Source organism: Cynocephalus volans, chromosome 3, assembly GCF_027409185.1.
Source record: "Cynocephalus volans isolate mCynVol1 chromosome 3, mCynVol1.pri, whole genome shotgun sequence".
Lineage (NCBI taxonomy): Eukaryota > Metazoa > Chordata > Mammalia > Dermoptera > Cynocephalidae > Cynocephalus > Cynocephalus volans.
This window is the reverse complement of record NC_084462.1, coordinates 141,008,583-141,034,454: the sequence shown is the minus strand read 5'-3', so window position 1 is coordinate 141,034,454 and position 25,872 is coordinate 141,008,583. Positions and strand designations below refer to the sequence as shown.

The 25,872-nt window shown below is 33.5% G+C and overlaps 1 protein-coding gene across 4 annotated transcripts in view; it reads right to left on the bottom strand.

Moving 5' to 3' along the window:
- The window catches only part of KIAA0586 (KIAA0586 ortholog), a 120,709-nt gene that overhangs the window by 39,993 nt on the left and 54,844 nt on the right, over positions 1–25,872 (bottom strand). For 3 of the 4 annotated variants that reach the window (XM_063088475.1, XM_063088476.1, XM_063088478.1), the window contains 5 exons: positions 24,880–24,956; positions 22,792–22,926; positions 17,374–17,533; positions 9,670–9,818; positions 6,013–6,118 (listed from right to left, as the gene is read on the bottom strand). In XM_063088475.1, coding sequence (XP_062944545.1) covers positions 6,013–6,118; positions 9,670–9,818; positions 17,374–17,533; positions 22,792–22,926; positions 24,880–24,956 — 627 coding nt within the window. The remainder of the gene's footprint in view (positions 1–6,012; positions 6,119–9,669; positions 9,819–17,373; positions 17,534–22,791; positions 22,927–24,879; positions 24,957–25,872) is intronic. The other variant, XM_063088477.1, reaches the window with a different exon arrangement.

The window sequence follows — 25,872 nt, the reverse complement described above, 5'->3', positions numbered from 1 at the left end:
TGGAACCAGCCCAAATGCCCATCATCAGATGAGTGGATACGGAAAATGTGGTACATCTACACAATGGAATACTACTCAGCTATAAAAACGAATGAAATACTGCCATTTGCAACAACATGGATGGACCTTGAGAGAATTATATTAAGTGAAACAAGTCAGGCACAGAAAGAGAAATACCACATGTTCTCACTTATTGGAGGGAGCTAAAAATTAATATATAAATTCACACACACACATACACACACACACACACAAACCGGGGGGGGGGGAAGAAGATATAACAACCACAATTATTTGAAGTTGATACAACAAGCAAACAGAAAGGACACTGTTGGGGGGGAGGGGGGGAGGGAGAAGGGAGGGAGGTTTTGGTGATGGGGAGCAATAATCAGCTACAATGTATATCGACATAATAAAATTTTTTAAAAAATAATAATAATTTCTACCTGAAAATTTTCTCTTTAACTTTTTTTGTAGTACATGTCTGTTTCTCAGCTCTTATCTTTCTGAATAAGTATTCATTTTGCCTTCACTTTTGAAAGATATTTTTGTGGAATATAGAATTCTGGGTTGACATTTTCCCTTTCAGTATTGTAAAGATGTTACTCTACTGTCTTCTGAACTGCATGGTTTGAAACAAGAAGTTAATGTATATCTTAACTTTGTTCCTTTATAAGTAATGTGCCTTTTTTCTCTAACTTCCTTCAATATTTTCTCTTTGTCTTCCATTTCATTAGTTTGAATATGATGTGTCTATGTATTTTTTCTTTTAATCTTGCATGGAGTTTTCTGAGATTCTTGGATCTGTTGTTTGATGTTCTTCAAAAATTATTCTATCCTCAGTACTTCTCCTCAGGTACTTCTGTTCAATTTGTTTTCTCTTCCTGCTGAGATTCCAATTACATGTATGTTTGGATATTTGATATTGCCCCACAGCTCTTGGATGCTCAGACTTTTTTTTTTTCACTCTTCTTTCTCCTTGTGTTTCAATTTCTTGAAGTTTAGTAATTCCTTGGCAAAGTTGAGTGTACTAATAAACCCACTGATGTCATTCATCTTGACCACTATTTCCCCCCAACATCTCTATGTACCCTTTTATTTTAATTTCCATCTCACTGCTGTAGTTTTTAATCTATTCAAGCATGTTTTGTCTACCTTTTCTATTAGGGCTTTTAACACATTAATCAGTTAACTTAAATTCCCTAAATAAGTTCCAACATCTGAGTTATTTATCAGTCTTCTGCTTCATCTCTTAAGAGTAGATTGTTGTTGTTTTCTTGCTTTCTTTATGTCTTGCAATATTGATTACTAGACATTCTGTGTAACACTACAGAGACTGAGATAAGTAGTATTAATGCCTGGAAATGGAAATACCTCTTCTTCAGCTAGACCATTAGTGTGAGAAGTTGAGTCAATAAGAAGTTAAGCTGGCTTTGAGTTTTGCTGTTGCTTCAGTTAACTTTGGTGTACCACCAGCTTGGAAATCCTCTAGTGTTCCTTCATGCTGGAGGGTTTTCCTCAATGTTCCTGTTCTACCTTCAGCATTTGGCCTTCACCTATGTACCTGCCTACACAATAGAGGGAGTTTCATGAGACTTCCACTGCTTATTACTCAGTTGTTCTCATGGTGGGGGATGGGGAAGGGGTGATTCTCTATTGTCCTGGTCCAGCATCAGTCCCAGGCAGATCCTGTATGCCTAGGTCTCATGGTGGGGCCTTCTTGGTGATTCTGCTTTTCCTGTCCCTGGAAGCCAAATTCTGCCCTGTCCCTTTGGCAAGCTGTGTGCAGGAGAGTTTCCTACCCCACCCCCGACAGTAAGAAACTTCTAATGGTGTTGCTATAAGGTTGCAGGTCCAAGATTATTTCCTTCCTCTCCCCTTGAAATGGATAGTTTTTTTCTTTATTCATCCCCTGCCACAATGGATTTTCACCTATACACTGGAGTTACAGATGTACTGCCCTTACCTCAGTGGTTTACGGGTTTGGTCAAAATGAGACATCCTATCTTTCTGGTAGTGATAGCTACTCCTCCCTTCCACACCTGTACCAATGAAGGAGACCCTCTTCAATCTCCTCCCTGCCCCCAACCCCAGGCTTTCTCTAGAAGTCTGTGCAGAAGCCTACAAGTGGGAGTGAACTCCCCTTGTTATCTGTGACTACCGATGTTTCTATCCTTGGCTTTTAGCAACTCATCAAAAAAGTTTAGCCAAATACTTCTTATCTGCTTAATTGATGTCTGGTGTCTCTTTCTGTGACTGTTCTCTGGCACAAGTAAGACAATGCTTGTGTCCCATCTCTTTTTTGGAGGAATGTGCCTTTCTTGGACTTTAGGCTACTTAGTTGCTCTGCATCATAATCTCTCTGATGGGTTCAAGAAATGTTATGATTTTGTAGTTTATCTGACATTTTATTATAGTTACGGTAGAAGTAACACTCTTTCCACTTTCCCCATCCTTAGGTGAAAACAAAACTCCCAAATTCAGCAACATTTCAAAGTAAATTTCTTTTTCATTGATCAATAATAGCATGGATTTGGGGAAGACAATTTTATTTAGACGGTGCTTGTTATATCTTTGGACTCATAAATTTTTGACAGACTTATTAGTCTGTATCCCATCCCCTCTGTATCAGAGATCCACACACATGGTTTTGAAGTCACTATCATACCCAAGATTAGAAAAATCAACTTTAAAAACTTTTAACTATGGTTTTGAAATTACTAAGATCAATTATAAGTCTGAAAGCTATTGTAATTTAGCTATCTTTCAAATACAAAGGCAAAAAATTTACCACTTTATTCAGGAACAAAAATGATTTCATTGTGCACATGTGGTCAGAAATAGCTTCTCAATATACATAAGCTTTAACTTTCCTAATTCTCACATATTTAATATTATAATTACAGTATGTAAGGTACAAAAGATTCTAAAGTGGCTAGAAATTAAACTCAGGACATAATGCCAAAAAGAAACATTTGTGATTCTGTAAGTATATTTCCCATGAAAATGTAAACTGGTTTTGACAAATTACTGCAATTACATCTATTACTTTTAGCACTTTGATACATATTTTTCTGAGCAACATATGTAATCTATAAACAAGAAAACTGAAGAATGCTGTGATTTTCAAGCAACTTTGGACAACCCAATCTGTCCTAGCACTTAACTGTAAAACATATGACCTAATTTTTCTCCATTGATTATAGTATAGCATGTTTGACTTTCTCATTATTATTTATTATGATGTTCTTAAAATTTTAAGAGAAAAACTAAAGAAGGAAAACATTTTTAGAAAGGGAACAACTTTAATAAATCACTTTATAGAATTTAATTGTTCCTGGGTTCATCACAAATAAATGGATTTAAAACTAGTCACTCATTTGTATTGAAGAAAGTTAACTTGCATAGCAAAAGGGAAAAAAAATAAAAAGGACTCATTAAAGTTACTTTATTAAATAAGTTCTTTCACTATAAAACTGTTAGTCATATTAATCAGCACATAGAATCAGATAAGTGATATCATAATGACAAATATATACCCAACAAATTCAATACCAAATGAAAGGATCTTACTCAAACTCTAGAGATATCATGTCAGAACAACATATTCAATTTCTCTCTTTTATATTAAAATCTAAAAGTAATAATCAAGGGAAGGAAAAAAACAAGGATTTTACAGATTTCCCAACAGCATAGTGCTAGAATCTATGTCCCAGCATATCATCAGCCAATTTTTAATGGATGACCATTGAAAAAGCTACTACTGCTAGTAAACTTCTTGATTTCTTTATACAAACATATTAAACTACTATGCATTTCAAGGTGAAATACATAATACTTCCCCATGAAATGACCATAATTTGGGGTTCGACTATACTTAGAAGCATTTATCTGCCAGAAAAGATGTGGTTTTGCTTCCCTTATAAGGTGAATTTCCTACATTACCTTCAAGGCCTCTGTGCATGAGAGGACTGAATTCCTTCAAGGTTACCCGAAGTCCTGAGAGGCCTAGAGGATTATTTTGGCATTCTGACTCCCATTCTCTGAGACATTTCTCAGAATTTCATCAGAGAAAACATAAGACCCACAACATAAACATAAGACCCACAACATTTATGGGAAAAAAGTTATAACTGACTGTATTTGCCAAGGCAATCATATTCATTCAAGAAATATTCAATATGGAGATATGTATATAGAGTGAAAGACTTGGCTTCTACTTAAAATGCTCTATTTATAGCTCACTAAGTATTTGTCTTAAACAAAGCTGACATAGGTCTGCTCTCCCAACTTTTGTATTAGATGGAAAATTAAATGCAAAACATTTTAAATGTATTAAGCCCAAATGCTGTAAACCCTTTCAAAATAAAACTTCCTCCTACTAGCTAAAACCTTGGTTTCTTTTATTCTTATGATTTTTATTGACTTATTAATATAAGTCAATAAAATTAATCAATAATTATCAATTGGACATTATTTAGTAACATTATTGTAAGTCAATAAAAACATAACTATTGCCATCCTATTGTCAGACATTCATACAGGTGAAACTGTAAACAATGTCACTTTCTTAAAAAGAGATACTTAGTCTTAAAATCTTACCAAATGAAGATATTTTCCTATCAGCTGAGAAAAAGGATTGTTTTATTAGATACAACATCCCTAAGAAAACAAAATACTTTTTGTTTTTATACTTTTAAGAAATGTTATTTTTTTAAAACTAAATGAAATTAAACAATGGGCAAAGGAGTTGAATAAACAGTTCTCAAAGGAAGACGTACAAATAGCCAACAGGTACAAGAAAAAATGCTCAATATCACTAAGCATAAGAGAAATGCAAATCAAAACCACATTGAGATAAATGTACTGCCATTGACTATGAATCATAACAGTATTCAGGAAGACATCAAGCCAGTGCTAACATTATCTTAGGAACATTTATTTGCTCATATTTATATACCACTATGATTAATTTTTAAATCATCATGAGAAGAGTTTCACAGGCAATTTTCCAGAAGATTCTAAATAATATTAACACTACTATACTATAGGTAGGTTAAAAAAAAAATGGTCAGGAGAGCAAAGTTCTGAGAAGTTGAGGCAAGAGAAGAACAGAAAACAAATGGAAGAGTTAAAATCTAAATAACTATCTTGAGCACTCGTCATTTAGGTCCTTCCCAGAACACCAAGTTCATGGTTACATTTGCAATTATACTGGCATTCGAAAACATGCATTCACTCAATTAAGTATTATTTGAAAATTAAATACAAATCAGTTATAAAAGCAAAGGAAAACATTCCACTGCTCAAAATATTCCTAATTCTTTTTCCTGGATTATGGACAGAAAATTTTTAAACAGAAGAGATCTTAATTTCTACTGCCAAATTTCAGAAGTTACGTTATATAAAATTGAAAATGACTAAGAAGTAAGAAGGTAAACAAAGAACAAGCCAAAGCCTTATAGAAGCATAAAGACAACACCAAAATACTGATTATGGAATTAAAATTCAACTACACAATTCTGATAAACAACAGTACAGAAAAGTTCATTTATATAATAGCATATAAGATGAGAATTACTTGTTTTTTAAGTTATACTTGTTGGTCAGCATCACCACACAACATTAAATAGCCTTTACAAAGAACATTAACAGCCATAATTCCTACCTTTAGCATATTACAATTTAAAACAGACAACTATGATAAAGATATAGACATATATATAAAGATCCTGACATTCGATTGTACAAAAACCAAAAGGTAAGATTAAAAGAAAAACACTAGCTGGGAGCTTTAAAAATCCTTTAGATACAGCGTTTATTGGTAAAAAGAACTAACATTTACAGTCAAATAAGATATCAGATTCTTCACCCAAATGAAGGATACATGAGAGAAAACAAAAAAACCTAGAGCCAAGAGTCAGACATGTATTAAAGAGTTTTCATTATATATTTGTTCAATATCAGGACAAGTATCAAACTATTATAGTATTGCATAAGAATCAGTCTTACCTTGTTGTGAAAGTGAAATATCAGATTTACTTCTTACATATATTAAATGACTTTGTGCTGGCTTCTGTTCAACTTGCTTAACTTCTTGGTCTTGCTTTTGTTGGTACTAAAGAATTTAAGACATAAAGTCATAATATTTTTTAAGTTACTTTAAAATATCTTAGTAGTCAAATTATTCAGTTGTTTATCATATGAAATTTTAATAATATGCTTGCATTCTAATTGCCTTGTTTTTTTTGTTGTTGTTTTTTTTTTGCCACTGGTCAGTACGGGGATCTGAACCCTTGACCATGGTGTTATCAGCACTGTGCTCTAACCAACTGAGCTAAATGGCCAGCTCTCTAATTGGCCTTTTTGTCATTTGGTTATTTATAAGCACTTCTACCAATAAATGGGTGATGGAGTATATATTATGAAAGAAAATATATTGCAATAAAAACTTTTAAAAGATTTGGATAATGTACACAAATTTCAAATTTCAAGTCATTCCTGTCAAATTTTATTAAAGAATTCAGAGCTTCTTATAAATCAGACTATACTAGACTTATATACACATGATGGATTTAGACAAGATAAGAACTTAATTCAGCTGCAAGCTCTTCCATATAACCATTTTTGCATAAAATGAAAATTTGCATAATGCACTGCAATTTTCAAAGAGCTTTTATATAGAGTAACATCATTTAATTCTCACAAATGTGAGTAGGTATTGTTATCCCGTTTGCCATTCAAGAAACATGAGTTCCACCATAAGCCATCGTCTCTGTTCCTTACCTATAACCTAACCAAATTTGAAATTTACAGTAGTCACAAATCTCTTCACAATCACACATCACAAATTGTGGTGTTTAAAGCCATTTTCTTTCTTCTCTTTCCTGTTTTATGAGCTGAATTATGAATGAGTCCCAGAAAACAGCTACCAGATATACTTCAACAGGAACTGAGAAAGATATCTCTAGACCCTTAGCAATAAATACAACCAGTGAAAAACTGAAACACCTGTCCACATGGACTCAAATGTCCACTCCAGCTCTTCCAGGCACCTCTTTATCCAGAGGTAAAAATGAGTAGCTTTAGACCACAGTAATGACAGTTGTCTTTAACTCTGGTCTTTCAGGTTAGAGACATTAGTCATGTGGGTTTTAGCCTTGAAGGAAATATTATTTTTGGTGTGCATTTCTAAGATGGGTACTATGACTATCTCTGGCTCTGGCTGCTGAGACTTAGAACCTCCCTATTAGTTCCCTTCCTTAACCACTGTGAATAAGAACTGTGTACTGTGGAGCTAAATTGCCTGTGTTCACATCTGGCTAAGCCATTTTTTAGGTGTGATCTTGGGCAAGTTACTTACTTTCTCAATATTTCAATTTCCTCATACAGAAAATGAGAATAACAACAACAACTACTCATCAGACTGCTATAAGGATTAAATTAGTTAAAATATGGAAAGAACTTAGAACAGCATCTGGCAGAGTAAGCACTGTAAGTGTATACTATTATTATCATTATTATTTTTTTTTTCTTTGTCTTTTTGTGACCGGTAAGGGGATCGCAACCCTTGGTGTGGTGTCGCCCGCACCGCGCTCAGCCAGTGAGCGGCGGGAGCGCTGCTGCGCTCCCAAGCGCTGCACTCTCCCGAGTGCGCCACGGGGCCGGCTCTTATCATTATTAACCATACTTCCCTGTTAGCTAAAGAAATCTAACAAAGGAACTTTTGTAGGCCCATTCTTCAGGTAACAGTTCATAGATTTACTTTAAAGCAGGCCAACGATTAAAAAATGAAAGATTGCTTTCCTTTAAACAGCTTTATTGAGGTACAAATGACAGACCATAAACTACATACATGTAAAGTGTACAATTTGTTGTTTTGACATATGTATGTACCCATGAAACTATCACCACAATGAAGATAATATAATGAACATATCCATCAATCTCAAAAGGTTTCTCATACTCCTTTTGTATTCACTCCCTCTTGTCCTCCGCACCTCTATCCCCCACCATCTCTAAGCAAGAACTGAAATACTTTCTGTTACTATATATTAATTTGCACTTTCCAGAATTTTACATAAATGGAATCATAGAGTACGTATCCTTTTTTGGGGGGCGGAGGGGTCCTACCTTTCACTCAACATAATTTTTATAAGAATCATCCATGTTATTATACATATAACATGCCTTTTTATTGCTAAGTAATATTCCATTATACAGGATATACCACAATTTGCCAATTTACCAGTGATGACCATTTGTGTTGTTTCCAGTTTGGGGCTACTACAAATATAAGGTTGCTATGAAATTCATGTACAAGTCTTTGTTTAGACATATGTTTTAGTTTCACTTTGGAAACTAGAAATGAAATACATGGCTCATATAGTTGCATGTTTTACATTTTAGGAAATTACCAAGGTGTTTTCCAAGGTGACTGGATCCTTTTACATTCCCAACCAGCAATGTAAGAGAGCTCAGTTGTTCCACATCCTTGCCAACACTTGGCATGACAGTGTTTTAAATTTTGGATATTCTAATGGGGGTGCAGCAGTATGTCATCATGATTTAAATTTGCATTTTCCTAATTACTAACGATGTTCAGAATCTTTTTATGTGCTTATTTGCCATTCATATATCTTCTTTGGGTGAAGTATCTATCCAAATCATTTGTTCATTTTTTAAATTGGATTGTTTCTTTTCCTACTAGTGACTTCTGTGAGTTCCTTCTATATTCCGGATACAAGTCTTTTATCAGATGAGTGATTTGCAAATATTTTCTCCCAGTTTGTGGCTTGTCTTTTCATTCTTTTAACAGTGTGTTTTGAAAAGCAGAAGTTCTTAGTTTTAATAAGACAAAATTTAAAATTGTTTCTTTCATGGATCATGCCTTTGGTTTCATATCCAAGAAATTTTTGCCAAACTCATGGTCATGAAAAATTTTCTTTTATATAGAAGTTATTAACAGATATTTATTAACTAGTTTTTCCTGATCTTTGCTTGGTCACACATTGGTAATACTGAACCCTACACAACCGTGTTCCATAAACAATCTTTACCTTGTACATTTTTTGTTTTCCTCCTCAACATCATGCAGTGCTGCACTATACCATGCAATAAATACTTATTGAATAAATTAATCCACAATGAGAAATGAATTGCCAGTACACAAATACAAAACTGTATTTAATATGAGCATTTTTTAGATTAATATGTTTGAGGGCAATTATCCTATCTTTTCAATACAAAAGATCGCATGGTCTATTGGGTTCACTCTGTAGGCTTTCATGGAACAATTTAACAAATTTTAATGTAATAAACATTTATTGAGCACCTACTACATGCAAATTACTGAGGTAGGTATTGTATGGAGATTCAGAGATGTAAATGGCAACAGCTACCTAACTGGGTGGCACACATTTTATACACGTTATTTTTAATCTTTAATTTAAAGATGAGGAAATTAAGGCTTAGAAAAGGCTAAGTGATGCGTTCAAGGGCACAGCTAGAAACTGGTTGATTAAGATTTATGTTGAGGCTTGAGTTAGGAAATAAAAGAGCCATGATTTGAGGCTATCTGACTCCAAAGACTATGTTCCCAACAGTGTACCATCCTAAGGCAATATTGTTACAATTCTAAGTAAAGTACAAGTTCTATTAATTTGGTACCTGAGAAAAATCTTCAGCTGCTACTGGTAAATTAACATCATTTTCTTGTGCTGTCAGAAGTGTTGTGGGAAGAACAAAGTTAGAATTTGGCTCCGATTCTCCCAAACTCATTGGACCATGACCAGCACATGAACCTTCATAAAGACCACCTGTTATCAAATATGTAAACAAATAGTTAAAATAAATTGTTAAATTTATCTTAGAAAAATAATAAGTAATTGACTAAAACTACCCATATTCCCACCTGCTGAATTAGAATTAGCAGTATATGTCAACCAAAACCACCTGGTACCAGGCCTCATAGCAATTAACACCAAAGCTCACAGAGAATGCAAAAGTACCTATGTTCAAACAAATCCACAGAATATCCAGTCAACAAGTCACCCATGTAGTTCATTCCCATCCCCCTTCTCACGCACCATCTCCTAACACTCCTGCTTACCTTTTCTATCACTGAGAGTCAATAGAATAATTTCTGTCTAAAATGTAATCCCAAAGCAAAGGGCAATTTCTTGGCTAGAAAATGTTGGTATTGCTTAGTTAGGTCTGTTCTATAGATATTTTTCTTCAAATAATCAAGCTCCTCTATGTCTCATCTAAATGGCACCTCAGTCAAATCAATAAAAAGAAGAAAATAAAAGCAGAGATACCTATGTACCTAATAATAAAGTCCCTGTGCATTTGTATTGTATTTTATACTCTAAGCCTTTTCATGTACATCATCTTGTTTAGTTTGAACTTCACAATCATTCTGTAAGATAGACAGGTCAGATTATATTATAATCATCTTTCACTAATAAAACTAAGGTCCAGAGAAATTAACCAACTCTAAAAATCAGAGAGCTAGTAAGAGGCACAGAGGAATTAAAACCGACATCTTCTACCTCCTAGTCACTCCTCCTTATTCCACATTCTTGATAAAATATTTCAAAGAAAATTCTGTTTTTTCTAAATAATGGCTACCTTTTAAATACAGTATAGTATATCTAACTTTAATCAATAGAAATAGACCTGAAAAGTGATAAACTCAATTGTCTTAAATAAAATATTTTTTAAAAACTATATTTTCCCCTAGCAAGGAAAAGGAACTCTCTTAGAATTAATAAGAGAATTTGGTGATGTTATTGGATACTAGATAAATTTATAAAAATAATTCACTCTTCTCTATATTATAGCAATGAGCACATAGAAATAGAAAAAAAAAAAAAAAAAAAAACCTTTACTATACTGACCAAAACTATAAAATAATTAAGAATAAAATTATTAAGAAAGGCATAGAATCCATATGAAGAAAATTATAAAATCTTATTAAAGGGCACAAAACAAGATCTGAACAATTAGTAAGATACCATAAAAACATCAATTCTTCCACTATATAAATTAGTTTAACTCCACTTAGGGTGGCTTTTAATTAGATAAAATAAATTTGAGTATTTGAGTTTATGTGAAAGAATAAGTGCCTAAGAATTGCCAAGAAAATTATGAAAAGGAAAAAAATGGGAGACTTGCCCTATTTGATAACAGAATGTATCATAAAGCCACAACAGTCTAATAAATGTTTTAGATCATAAAAAATCCCAAATACTTAGAATTCAGAATCCAGTAAAATATCCTTACATCCGTGTGAATTTAATATAAAAATTGGCTGATATTTCAATTCAGTAGGAAAAACATGATTTACATAATAATTGATGCTGGCTATTTATCTAGAAGAAAATCAAATTGTATTTCTACCTTATACTATTTATAAAAACAAATTCCAGACAGACTTAAATGTAAGTATATACTAAATAATGAAAGAAAATCGAGGAGACCACAGATATAAGCTTGTAATCAGGGAAACCTAACCAAGCTATGAAAACAAAGAAAGTATAAAAGATAGAAACACCTAACTGTAAAAAAAAATTTTAATTATATGGCCAAAAAAGATCATAAACAATGTTAAACAAAATATAAATTTGGAAGAAGATATTTGCAATACGGATAATAGAAAACATCTAAAATATAGCTTTTTATATAGCTTTTAAAAAGTGACAAGAAAAACTTAGAACCTAACAGATGGAAAAGAACTTAATAAGAGCAAATACATGTCCAAAAAACATATGAAAAGAAATATAAACTCACTAGTAGTCAGAAACATATCTTTATATTTGAACTAACAAAAGTAAAAAAAGTAATAAACAATTTCAGGAGATGTAGGGAAAGGGCTCTAATAAATCACTAATGAAATATATTGGTTTAAACTTTTAAGAAAGCAACTTGGCATTACCCACTTTTAAATTAAAAATACATTTGCTCTTGGATCCAGTAACTACTCCTAGGAAGCTATTCTATAAATATAAAATGCAGTATGTTGGGATATGTGCATGGATATTTACTCTAGCATTGTTTATACAAGGATACTTCAAAAAGTTTGTGGAAAAGTAGAATTAAAAGATAATATGAATCTTTCTATGAACTTTTGGAAGTAACCTCATAGTGGGGGAAAATGGTAACAAAGTAAATATCCATCAATAGAAAAGTGAAAAAATAAATTATTTGAAATCTACACCATAAGATTTTATGCAACCATTAAAAAGAATGAATTTAAGTAATACCAGTTGATTTGGAGTAATCTACAGTGTTTACTGGGTAAAACAAAATGCAGGCAAGTGTGCATATGATCTCAGGTTGTAAAATAACTGCAATCACACTCACCATATGTACTGCATACATGTGTGTGCATTTAATTATATGTGTAGGAAAAAACCAGGAAGTTTACATATCAGAATTTTAACATGGGTTACCTGAGATAAGGCATAACATGGGACAGGAGAAAATGTGTATGTGAGTGGGGTGGGGGGTTGTGTAGAGGGCACTCAAGAAGTGCATGATAGCTTTCCAATCCTACAACACCCTATCATACAACAGATATATACTATGTACTATGCATTATATAACCTGCTAGATGACAGGGATATGACAAAAGTCCCTAGCCTCATGTGAGATTACAATCAGTGTGATAAGAGCAACATTAAGCAGGCAACATTAGAGGATTATAAAGAGTACATAAGACAAGTATCTAACCCAGTGATAAGGAGTCAGGAAATAATTCCATGACAGCAATCATAGCAATGCTAAATTTACTGTGTCACTTCTAAAAAGTATGCTCATTGAGCATGGGTGTCTTATCTGTGTAATGCAAGTTAGACATTTGTAAGAGTGATACTTAAAGTATATTATTTCATTCAAGTGAAATTGGATTAATCATAACTTGAAATCCCTAATTTTACTTTTCTAGAATCTTACTGTAAAGCAACCATGGCAGACTTTCAGAGAAGATTGAGTTCACCAGACATTGCCAGAGCCAATGGCAGTTTTTGGTCTGGCATGTTTAACAGATTATTCCATTTGTATGAAACCCAAAGGCACCTCAAACGTGTATAAATCCCCACTTAACCTATTTCTTCCTAACTCCATATTCCCTCTCTCTCAGTGAATTGGATGACCATCTATCCAATCATTCTATAGCCAGAAACGTAAGGATTTCTTATACTTTCCCCTTCTCTTACACCTCTCACATTCAAACTAAGTCCTGTCCATTTTTCTTAATTGTCTCTCAAATCTCCCTTTTTATATATCCTCACCACTGAATAATGCCTCACCAGGCTTAGTCTAATAGTTGTCTAATCAGGCTCCTTGCCTCTAGTTGTAACTCTTCCAATCTATCCACCAAATTGCACCTGAGATGATCTTGCTAAGTAAAAGGTAAATATGATCATATCAGCTATTTACTTATAATCCTTAATGGATTCATGAACATCATACATCATTCAGAACTGATAGAAATTCAAGACTGAATTTTCCATGGGAAAAAATATAATGTAAGATTGGCATTATTTCCCATTTTTTACACAAATGGATCCTTACTGTCTTAGAGTAAATCCAAAAAGTCCTTGATATATCATCCAGGGTTTTTCATGACCTGGTTTCTGCTCACTGCTGTGATCTCATTGCATCCTAAGCTTTAATTCATTGACAAAGTACTTATATTTCCCTAATTAAGCTTTGCTATTTCTCAACTTTTACCCCCTTCTCATTGCACAGTCTGCCTGGAAGACCCCTCCCCTCCTCACTAACCACAAGGCAAATAGCTATTCATCTTTGAGGATGCATTTCAAGTAAGACTCCCCTCATCTATGAAGTATTTCCTGAATACCCTCTAGCTACAATTGGCATGTAACCCCATCCTATATAGACTTCGTCACAACAAATACAATAATTTATTGCATGTTTCTGTCTTCTCATCTACTTCTACTACTATAGGAAAAACTCATAGTGGACAGGGCCTTACCAGGTTTCATACTCCTCGCACATGGTCAGAGCATAGCAGGCACTCAAAAAATATCTTCTGAATAAATAAGTGAATGAATAAACTGGAACGTTCTTATAATTCACCATCTGATTAATTCTTTTAAGATTCAATTTCACATTGGCTCTTGTGAGAAACCTCTTCTGTGCCCTCACATGTGGGTTGAGTTCCTCTGCACTCCCACAGCAGTCTGTGGTGTACTAATCACACAATATTATAATTATGTGTCTTTTCTTTTTCTCACACTAGCTCATAAACTTTCTTGAGAGCAGATGTCTATTATCTCTGGATTTCAAGTGCACAATGTGGTACTAATATAGTACCAGATACACGGTAGGTATTCAATACACATTTTCTGAGTAAATAAAGAGCTGTAATTGGTAGTATATCTCAGGGTCCTCACAATTCACTCAAAATACCAGTTTACATTTTAGGGTTCCTAGGACAACTCTTCAAAGCTGATTTTGTATCTTTTTGCTACTCAGCCCAACCTGAGAGCCTCAGACATGCAGACAGTAGGAGGGGACTACAGGTTGTAAATGGAACACTTCCTGAAAATAAGCAGAAAATCTTGAAACAAGAGAAAGAAATTTGTTCCCTAAAGGCAAAGTCCTTTAGGCAACTGTGGATAGTTTCTGGTTCTATTAAACATATGTGAAATGGTACTTTTACACACTCCAAGCATTATTAAAGAGAACACCACTTACCATGTGCCATGCACTGTGTCAACTGCTTTACGTGCACACTTTACCATTTACTGTCCCTAATAACCTTTTGGGGTAGATACTATTACCTCCAGCATGGTCCCCAGTGATCCCTGCCCTCTGGTATTCATTCCTGTTGGTAGTGCCCTCTTATGTTGTTCCAGGATTGGTATGTTTTATCAGTAGGATATGACAGAAGTGATGGCATGTCACTTTACAGATTAGGTTATAAAAGACATTATGGTTTCCATCTTGGTTGCTCACTTTTTCTTAGATCAACCATTCTTGGAGATGCCAGTTACCATGACATAAGCAGCTCTATGGAGGGGTTCATGTGGTACCTCTTGCCAACAGCCACATGAGTGAGCTTACAAAGTGGATCCTCAAGCCCTAGTCAAGCTTTCAGATGACCTCAGTCCCAGCCAATAGCTTGACTGCAACCTCAGAAGAAATCCTGAGAACTATCCAGCTAATCCACTACCAGATTTATGACTTTCAGATTTGTGTGAGATAAATGTTGTTTGTTGCCTTCAGCTGCTAAATTTTGGGGTAATTTGTCACATAGCAATAGATTACCAATAACCAATATTATCCCCACTTGATAGATGAAGAAATTTAGTTTCAGAGACATTAAGTTTCCTGACCAAAGATACCCAGAGCTGGAATTCAAACCCATTTCTGAAACTCTAAAAGCCCAAACTCTTAGCCACTCTGCTATACTGCCTTATATATAAATATATATACATATATATATATATATGCTTAATCTTATGTCATAGTACTTATTGTTTCCAATTAAATTTTTAAAATACCTATAATGTACCTACTGTTAAAAATAGGTAATCTATTAGGCGCTACTAGAGATATAAGGGAGGACTGGATAGGCTATATATATCCTCATGGATTTTATTCTATAAGGATTTAACAAGTATTTAGTTGTTCTCAAGTATGTAGGAGCTCTCAGTGATCTGCCAGAGCCATCTAGTGTCAATTTAGTTTAATGGCAATCTACATAGTTAGCTGGAAATATAAAAGTCATTTCATAAATGATATTTACATTCATTATATTTAAATATTTATATTCATTATATTTAAAAATAAAATGGTCATTTCATGCCATTTGAATCCTACTAATTTGAAAGAACATAAAACATCTAATACTCTTACTATGCGCACAAAATGAGAAATAATGACAATCTTTACATTATTCCCACAGAAAATCAATCTGGAATTTCTCTCAACTCTGAATAAGGTGTCCGTGCAATATTAAACTAACCCTCTAAATACTCTATACCAATGCTTTTCTAATTTCAGACATTTCCTTTTCTGATTTCTGGCAAATCTGCATACCTACAGAAGTTTCTTTTCACTTAAGTGAATGCGACAAAAGGCATGGAAAAATCAGCAATGAGAATATAATCAATCCTAATTAATTTGTGAATTCTGTTTTTGCAAATTTACCCACTCACTAAAATTTATTTGTATCCCCAAAATCAATACTTGCAGCATCCTTGTGGTTGTTTGGGGGAAAGTGCAGAGCAGTGAAAAACTTGAGTCACCTGATGTGCGCATTCCCAGTTGAGGCTGAACAAGGAAACACTCTGCCTTCTTACTATAGCTATTACACCAACAAACGAGTAAACTTTTCTTAGTATATCTGATGCCAAGTTTTTCATATTTTCTGCTTTGTTTGGTGATTTTGTCATTTAAAATGGCCCCTAAATATAGTGCTCGAGTGTTGTCTAGTGTTCTTAAGCACAAAAAGGCTGTGCTGTACCTGATGGAGAAAATACATGTGTTAGCTAATCTTTTTTTTAGGCATGAGTTATAGTGCTGTTGACTGTTAGTTCAATATTGAATCAACATTATATATTTAATAAGATGTCTTTAAACAGAAACATACATAAAACCAGGTTACGTATTGATCAATTGACAAAAATGTTATGACCAGAGGCTCACAGGAACCGAACCCTGTATTTCACCTAGAAGCAATGGTTTGGTACTTTCTAATATGTTTGAGGTGCTTTATGAATATAACTAATTCAGATAATAAGAATCAAATATATAAGCTATAGATCAGTATTTTCTATTCTATCCTTATTTCCAAAGTGTTACAGCGGAGAGTTTAGTTAAGTTCTAAATCTTAAGTGCACTGAGCACTGCATCTGAAATTCATAAACGTAAAGACAGAATTTCTATAGTATTATCTAATTTAATGTTGTCCTAAACAAGAAGATCTGTTATGTCACAGTTTTGAAGGGCTAATTATAGTTTTCAGTATATATTAAGATAAATGCATCATATTAAAAAATTTTAAGTGTACATACATGTATTACATAGTGTATCTCATGCACCACCCAATGGTTCATGTATCAACACTGATACATGAAGCAAATTTGAGGAAATATTGCTATATATATTATAGAAAAGTTATTGCCAAATTTTTCTATTATGAAGATCCTTTTTAATAAAGGAATTTTATAAGCACCATCTAAAAATTTACACTTTTCTCAATTCAGATTAAGAACACTACTATAGATTTTAATACAAAACAGAACAGAGCATTCAGCATGGGAATAGCACAAAGAAAGTGTGATGGGATATAAAATGAATAGATGATACATCAAGAAACAATACTTTGGCGTATACCTGAAACTAATGGCTTAGAATCACATTGTTGACCCAAACACTCTGCATTAGCCACAGGCTGCTGCATAGAGAGAGAATGTTCCCTTAAGATGTTCTCTGTTGCGGCCATCAGCCTGGGCCTTTGTCCTTCATTAAGTTCACCAGCACTGTTCTCCAAGTCCTTTAAAAAACAGAAACAATTGTTAAGGCCATTATATGAAAATCAAGTCAAAACAGGAAATTTTGTTGATTATTATGATCCATACCACCTGACTACTTGAAAGGTATTTTAGAAAGTTCTTAGTATAGCACATACACATTATGTAAAAGACAACTTTAAAAAGTTAGTTTAATAAGACAAGTGAAAGACTTTGTTTTTAATATCCTATTTTTTATGAAGTTAACCATTACCTGTTTTCCAACCTCCAATTAGATAGCAATAAAACATGTAAGAAAATTCTGTTACAATTTAAAATAACAAATCCCAGAATGCATTACACATTGTTCATACAGCTTAAAATTAGAATGACAGGAAATTTATCTCTCATTCTTCATGAAGAAAAATTGCCTAAAGTTGTTAGTGTGAATTTTACAATTAAATAATCAATGAGGAGAATAACATACTAAATAGCAAAAAGATTCCACTGCTGGGAATATACCCAGAGGAATGGAAATCATCATGCCAAAGGGATACCTGTTCTCCAATGTTTATTGCTGCTCTATTTACAATAGCCAGGAGCTGGAACCAGCCCAAATGTCTATCATCTGATGAGTGGATGAGGAAACTGTGGTACATCAACACAATGGAATACTACTCTGCTATAAAAAAGAATGAAATACTACCATTCACAACAACATGGATGGACTTAGAGAAAATTATATTAAGTGAAACAAGTCGGGCACAGAAAGAGAAATACCACACGTTCTCACTTATTTGTGGGAACTAAAAATAAATAAATAAATAAATAAACACACAAACAAATAAAGGGTGGGGGGGGGGGAAGAAGACAGAATAACCACAAAAATTCATTGAACTATTTAAGTCAAGTGAACAGATATGATGTGCGGAGTGGGGGGAAGGGGGTGGAGAGGAATGGGTAAAGGGACATGAAAATCAGCTACAATGCATTTTGAGAAGTAAAATAAAATAAAAATAAATAAACAGCAAAAAGATTACCCCTATATAAATAGTTACTTTTTTTAAATAAGTACACAGATTGAAGACTATTTTAATCATACTTAATAAAGTTCTTTTCCCTGGGAAACTATGAAAGTACAAAAAGTAGAAATGTGTCTATCAAATATATGAAATAAATGAACTTTAAAATATTAAGATTTCTATTTTCTTTCTATCTTAAAAATTATATACCTGAAGCACTAGTACATTTTGTGACTTGAAGATATTTTAATTAGTTTGCTAATGAAGAACTGAATAAAAATTTCAATGTCTGAAATCTCCCATGATTCTCATTAAAAAGGGTTTAATTTCAACCAACTGTTTTTTTTAACTAGAATATGAAGAAATCACTGCTGAAATATCTTTTATGATTCTATTGACTATAAAATAAAACCTAAACTCATTAGCTCAACATTCAAGGTTCTCTACAATTTGCCCTAATTCTCCTCTGTACATCTCTATCTTCCCTTATTCCCTTAACCTGACTGTTCTTTAGGAAAACCAATTGCCTCAACATCCTTTAAATAAAAAAATATCATTTTGCGATTAATATGAAATCCCTTGAAGACTCTTGGGCAGTGTTTAGAATTATGGCTGATACATTTTCCCCAGAAATTAATTAGAAATATTTCACAGTGCTTATATTATGCTGCCATCATCATATATAATATTGTGCAATAAACAGTACCTTCTCTATTGTGAGTCAATTTTCTAGGATACTTGTAACTGCTGAACTATCTAACACCTTAAGAATAGTCTATGACCCCACCAAAGACAACTTGCTGATTTACAAAATGCTCTCACACTCATAAGTATGTATCAGTTTTGTATTATTCTCAAAGCTTAGACTCATGCTGATTCTAAATTAAACTGTCTGTAATTTGTAGTGGTGCACCTGGCCGATCTACATAAATGTATACATTGTACTTTTGCCATTAAACAGCTCTCACTGACCTAAAGCCCTCTCTAGACAAGGAGTTTTAAGCACAAAGAAACTCCACTTCTTACCAAAGCAATCTTTTAACTTATAAGTGTATTGTTATTACTAGTTCTTATTATAAACAAAAGAAATACTCAACAATTCTGTAGACATATGAAAATATGCTGACACTGTTAAACAGACTGGCAAAATTTAAGATGAAAAACATCGTAGGTGGTATGAAAAAGAGGTCTCATGTAGTTACAGGGCAATTTATTAGTACCTACTCAAATTATAAATGGTTATATCTTTTGAGCCAGCACTTCTACCCCTCAGTATCTAATCTAGAGAAATAATTCCTCATGAGAGCAAAAAAGGATTTTATTGATATCATAGTTTGAATAAAGAAAAATTGGAACCAATCTGAAAATCCTTCAATAGTAAAATAAACTATGGAAAACTACATGGCAAATAAAAATATGGTAGATTTTCAGGATTTATGTTAAATTTTAAAAAGCAGTTTGCAGAATAATACATATACACATCTCAAATTTATATATTTATTTTTATATGTGTATATGTGTGCAAATGCTTAGAAAAAGATCTGGAGAAAATAGAATTCCAACTCTGCAGTCTGCTATAGCCAGGACTGCACAATAACAAAGGATGCCAGCTCCTTCTCCCCAAATCAACCCTAGAATAACTATAGAAATGAGAAGAAATCATAGATTCTGGGAACTAAAGTAAAAATTGTGAAAAACCACGGAGAAAGATAGATAGCTAACTTGAACTGGTGTGTGTGGGCTGAATCCTGGTGAGGAGGGTGCCTGGAGGAAGTTAGTGAGAGGAATGATTGGAGGAAAGCACTTGCTTCTTTCCCCCATTAACTTGAGATCATCACTGCTTGCCCCTTAGCCATAAAAATCTTGTTGGCAAACAACCCAGGCTGCAGATGCTGGTACCCCACAGTAATTTCAGGAAGCATGAAGGCCCAGCAGGGGTGAAAAGCTGCAGGTGAAATCTGGCCAAGAACTCACCGGCATTTGTTCCTTCACCCTCCTCCCCTCCAAACCCCGGACTGTCGGATTACAAATCTCCCAAAGCAACTTCTTCCTAAAGACACAACAATCTCCCAAAGAGGGGAGTGGTGGAGTAGCAGCAAACAGCAGTGACGATGACCAACAGTGGTTCTGTGATGCCTGAGAATCTCCTCCCTAGGGCTCATCTTCCCTCTTCTTCCATTCTTTGCAGCAGTTTATGGTCTGGTTTTATCCCTACCCATACAAATTCTCAGAAAGAATAGCTGACCCTCCTCCCCCATGGAACATGAGCTCATAGGTAAAAAGAACAGATACCCAAGGATTAATAAGTATTAAAAAAAAAAAAAAAAACCAAACAACAAAGTGACTGATATTAATCACACACAAAGATAAGGAAAGATATTAAAATGAAAAGCAAAAAATCATTTAAAAAAAAGAACCAAATGAGAATACCAGATATGAAAAATATAATAAATGGGATAAATAGTAGGCAAAAGAACAAATTAGTGGTTGGCAGATCAGATTGGGGAGTGTTCCCAGAGAAGAGTAAGAAAGAATAAAGAAACAGAAAATCTAAGTGATAAAACTAACAGAAGTAGAAGTGCCAATATCCAGATGTAAGAGTTCTAGGGAGATATGGGGGAAAAAATGAGAGGAGGAAAAAAATTGGAAATAATGGAGATAAATTTGCCAGCATTAAAAAGATGAAAAGGTCTGACAGAATCAAATGAATAAATGAACTGATTTCCAAAAAGGCAGAAAACAGGGATTAGTCAGTAGAACTTTTAAATTATGCTGACACTTCTGCTATTTGTCACTTCTGTCTCTCTCTCCGTGCATCCCTCCCCACCCCCACTTCTCTGTCTCCGCTTCCTGGTTTCTACACCAAGTATCTTAGTTTCTGCTGCTATGAGAGTACTTAAAGCCTTAAGTTTTCATTTTTTCCATTACTAAATTTCATATCTTCTTCTCCTACCTTTTCTAATCATTTAAAATTTAAAGAATAACAATTAATAGAAAATAAAACCAGCCATCTCTTTGCATCCTATATAGTTTTTAGCTCATCTAAATGTAGTTTCACATTCGATCAAACACAACCAGATCCAATAGAAAAAGCACTAAATAGAGATCAAGAATCTGAGTCCCAGCTTGATCATTAACCAACTTCAGCAACGACCTGTACATTTCTGCCTGGAATTTCTTTAAGCATATTAAGTTTAACATGTTGAAACGAATTCATTATCTTCCTCACAAAACTTGGCACTCTTTTCTCTGCATTTCTAAGCCAACAACTACATAACCACCCACCCAAGCTCCCAAGGTAGAAATCTCAAGACTATCCTTCAAAAACTCTTCTTCCTTACCTCCTTCAACCAATGACCAATTACTGTCAATCCTATGCCCTTAAATTTAAATCTCTCTCCTCTCTATTTCTGCTGTAACTGTCTTTGTTCATGCTCTCATTCTCTCTCCTGGACTGCTCCAAATGGTGGTTCTGACAGATCTCCCATCTTTTCCTCACTTATCCATGGCTTCATACTTCTTCCTAAATATCTTAGCATGTGACCCCCTTGCCCAAAAACCTTCATGGGCTCTACAATTCCCAAGCTTTACCATGATCTAAATAAAAGATTCTGTGTGATCATGAGGTTCACTCTACGTCTACAGACTTATCTGACTCTATATCTAAAGCTCTATTCCCACTGAGATTTTAACACTTTCTGAATATGCCCTAATATTCCTTGGCTCTCATCCCTTAACATATGCTATTTCTGCTTATGAAATGTCCTTCCCTTTCATTGCTGCATGCAAGTTCTATTCAGTTTTTGAAGACCTAGATCAATATAATATTCTGTACGAAGTATCATCCATCTTCAAGCGATCTTCCCTCCTCTGTGCTGATGTATCATATAGCACTTGTAAATAGAGCTATTTGGTCAGTTATCACACTCTTGAGTACTTGTTTAAGCCCTTGTCTTCCTGCATGACTGTAAGCTGATGGAAGGTAGAAGTTATATCTCATTCATCTTTCTACCTTTACCAAGGTTGTGTTTGGCATATAGCAGATATTCAGTAAATAAACAGCTTCAGTTTTTTCAAGTGTAGAACAAGAGGGTTGTAACATATGGTCTAAATTCCTTTCAGTTATAAATCATTACAGTTCTATGATTCCAGCTTAAAGTTGCTACAACACTGACCACTGAATGAGTGAAATACTAGCATGCTTTAATTAAAAGTAGGAATATTTTAATTTTTCTGTATTTATACCTAACCAAAAAAAAATCATTAAGATTAAAAAGTACCTCTGAATGATAGATTGCTTGCTGTGAAACTAATGATCCCTGGTTTTGTTTAGCAAGAAGAGAAAGAATTGCATCTATATGAATTTTTTTATGGGGCATCCTAATCACTTGTCCTTCACTGGGAGGATCATCTTCCTAAAAGAAATATAAATACAATTAATGAAAAAAAATTTTTTATCAAATAATTGTATTTTTCTCAATTTTTGATTAATAAAAACTTAGCAGTCATCAAACGATAATAGCATTTTTTGAAAAAAAGATGAACTCTTTATTTTCATTTAATTCTCCATTTCCATCTGACTGTAATAAAAATCCTTTATATTTGCCTCAAATATAAACAACAGTCTATAGTAATTCAGTAAGTTTAAACGGAGATTTATTATAAAAACATGAAAATTGGACCCTCTGTCCCACGCAATTGAGTTATAGTGATTCATAAACATTTAATATAGTTTCCTCAAGTTTTTGGCTTATGTGGTTTCCTACTTCATATTTATGCCATGCACAAAGCAACAACGCACTGTGGCAATGGGGGCAAAGCACTGTGGTAATGCTGCAACCCAAACCACAGGCAAAATGAAAAAATGCTGAAATATGGAGGGCACCTGTAGACCCACAAAGTCCTTTTGCTTTTGTGCCAACATTGGCTTACTTGGCTAGGGAGCTGGTACTGAAAGACCTCATGAGAGCACCCTGCCTCAAAATAGACCTGTCCCCAAAACGAGGAAGAGTGTGGGCCTCAGAGTCAGACGAACTGGACTCCCTTGTAAATTTTAAATCCATTAAAAGTATTTTCCATTTTAAATTAAATTCATTAAAACAACTTTAAATTATTTTATTTTTAAGAGAGTTTCTTAACGCTGGATTATAAATTCATATCCTCCAGCTGTATATGAAAAAATGCCTACCGGTACATTACAACTACAAGTTATTCTGGAGTTTTCCAGATTATACTTTTGCATTTGGGTATTATTATGAATTTGCAGCATATCTGATTTAGGCATAATAAAAATATCAAAATTAGAATTTTGTTTCAAATGTAGAAAAAGAAGTTATAATTTAGTTCTGGTTCAATTTAGCTATTTAAAGAAACTTAAACATGCTTTGGCATCTAATAAAGTTCTAAGAATGCATAAAAGTGCTATAATGGCATATTAAATTGAACAAATGTTGGTACAAGCTTCTCTGAAAATAAAGATATCTCATTTATGCCTTTTCCCCATATTATTTTGAAAAAGGGATTACACTCTCTTCACAATAGACCCAAGAAGTAACTTGCAATAAATAATCACTATTAAAAAGTTAGTTGTTCCATTAAAAATCTTACCAAAAAACTCATTAACAAAGTACTTTCATACTCCTGGGTAAAATAACATTTTTTTTTAAAAAAGCAACAATAACAGCAATGCTTAGCAAAGGATATGGGTAAATGTAGATGATAGTTGAATACAATTACCTTTCCTTGCTTAGGTTGTTTGAAAATATATAAAAAGTAAAGATTTCTATTCCTTAACAGTTTTTTCAAAAGAAAATTCCTAGATAATTTCTGTATAACATTTATGTTATATATATATAATATATATAAAATGATATTTTAATTGCCAATTATTTTTTCTATAGAGCTAGATAATAAACTACGAAGGGTTAGTATCCCTGGATCCTATTTCAGCTTTTCTTTTTAAACCATTAAATTTAAATATTTATTAGCACAAAGAATTATTATCATAGTTAGGGAAAAATAACAAATAAGAGAATTGGTTTAAATAGCAAGAGCCTACTTTAAATATTATAAGGACAATATATCCAGGTGACAATTTGCACTGAGCTAGATTTCATTACCTAATAACATTAACTGTATATTTTCCAACTACTGGAGCCACAGAGGTTAATGGCAATTTTCTTTTCATTCTCACAAATATGATAAGATACAAAATGAAATGTGCAAGAAACCTTAAGTTCCTTCATGGATATTTTAGTAAATTTTGTATCTATAACTCAAATAATTGAGAAAAAACTAGATCGATGGCAACAAATTCATCAAGATAATCTTCCTGCTAGAATTCAACATTGGAGTCAATCATTCCTTACCATTTCAAAGGCATCATGCAGAGTGCTGGATGAGCTATCATTTAGGTTTGTCAGATACAGTCCTCCATCTCCTAAAACTAGAAATTAAAATGTAGAAATTTAGAAAAAGGAAGAAAAATAACCTTAATAAATAATCTGACCATAAAGCCACAGAACATTACATTTAAACCTATACTGCAATAGAAATGCTGACAAAGTTCATAAACTACATAATCTCACCAGTTTTTAAAAAGCACAATTTATTACAAAGATGAGATTTTGTTTCACCTACCAGCTTGTCAGAAATTAAAAACCATAAATATCAACTGTAGCTATGAAATTGAGTAGCGGACACTACCCTATACTGTGGATGTAATTTAAAGCTGATTACAGTTAAAAGCTGATTAACCTTTCTAGAGAGCATGTTAGCAATGTATCGATATTTTAAAGGTACATAATCTGACTCAGCAATTCCATTCCTAGGCGTGTATTCTAAGGAATTTATCAGAAAAATGCACAAAGATACATATATATGTGCAAAGATGGTCATTAGAAAGTTTTGTGTAGTCTGGAAACACTGAAAACAATCTAAATGCCCTCCACTAAAGCATTGTTTAAATAGACTACACAGCCATTAAAAAAATAGAGGTAGACCTATACATATTGATATTGAGAGATGACCACTTAAGTAAAAAATTCAGGTTTCAAAACAATATGCATACTATGGTACTATTTTTAAGATAAACATACATACACGTATATATGTATTTAGGTATCAAAAGGACCGGAAAGGTATACCCCAAACTATTATGATTGACATTATTTTTGGAGGGTGGGATTATGAGAGAGATTTTACTTTCTGAAATTAAGGCCCAGAAATGTTAACTAATTTCACAGAGACCCTATTCTTTCTATATACCGTGTTAAATCTTGAAAATTAAGTAAAAACACCTTAAACAGAAAAGTATTACTTAGGGAATTATCATAACCTAACCAGTGAAATCAATTAATACA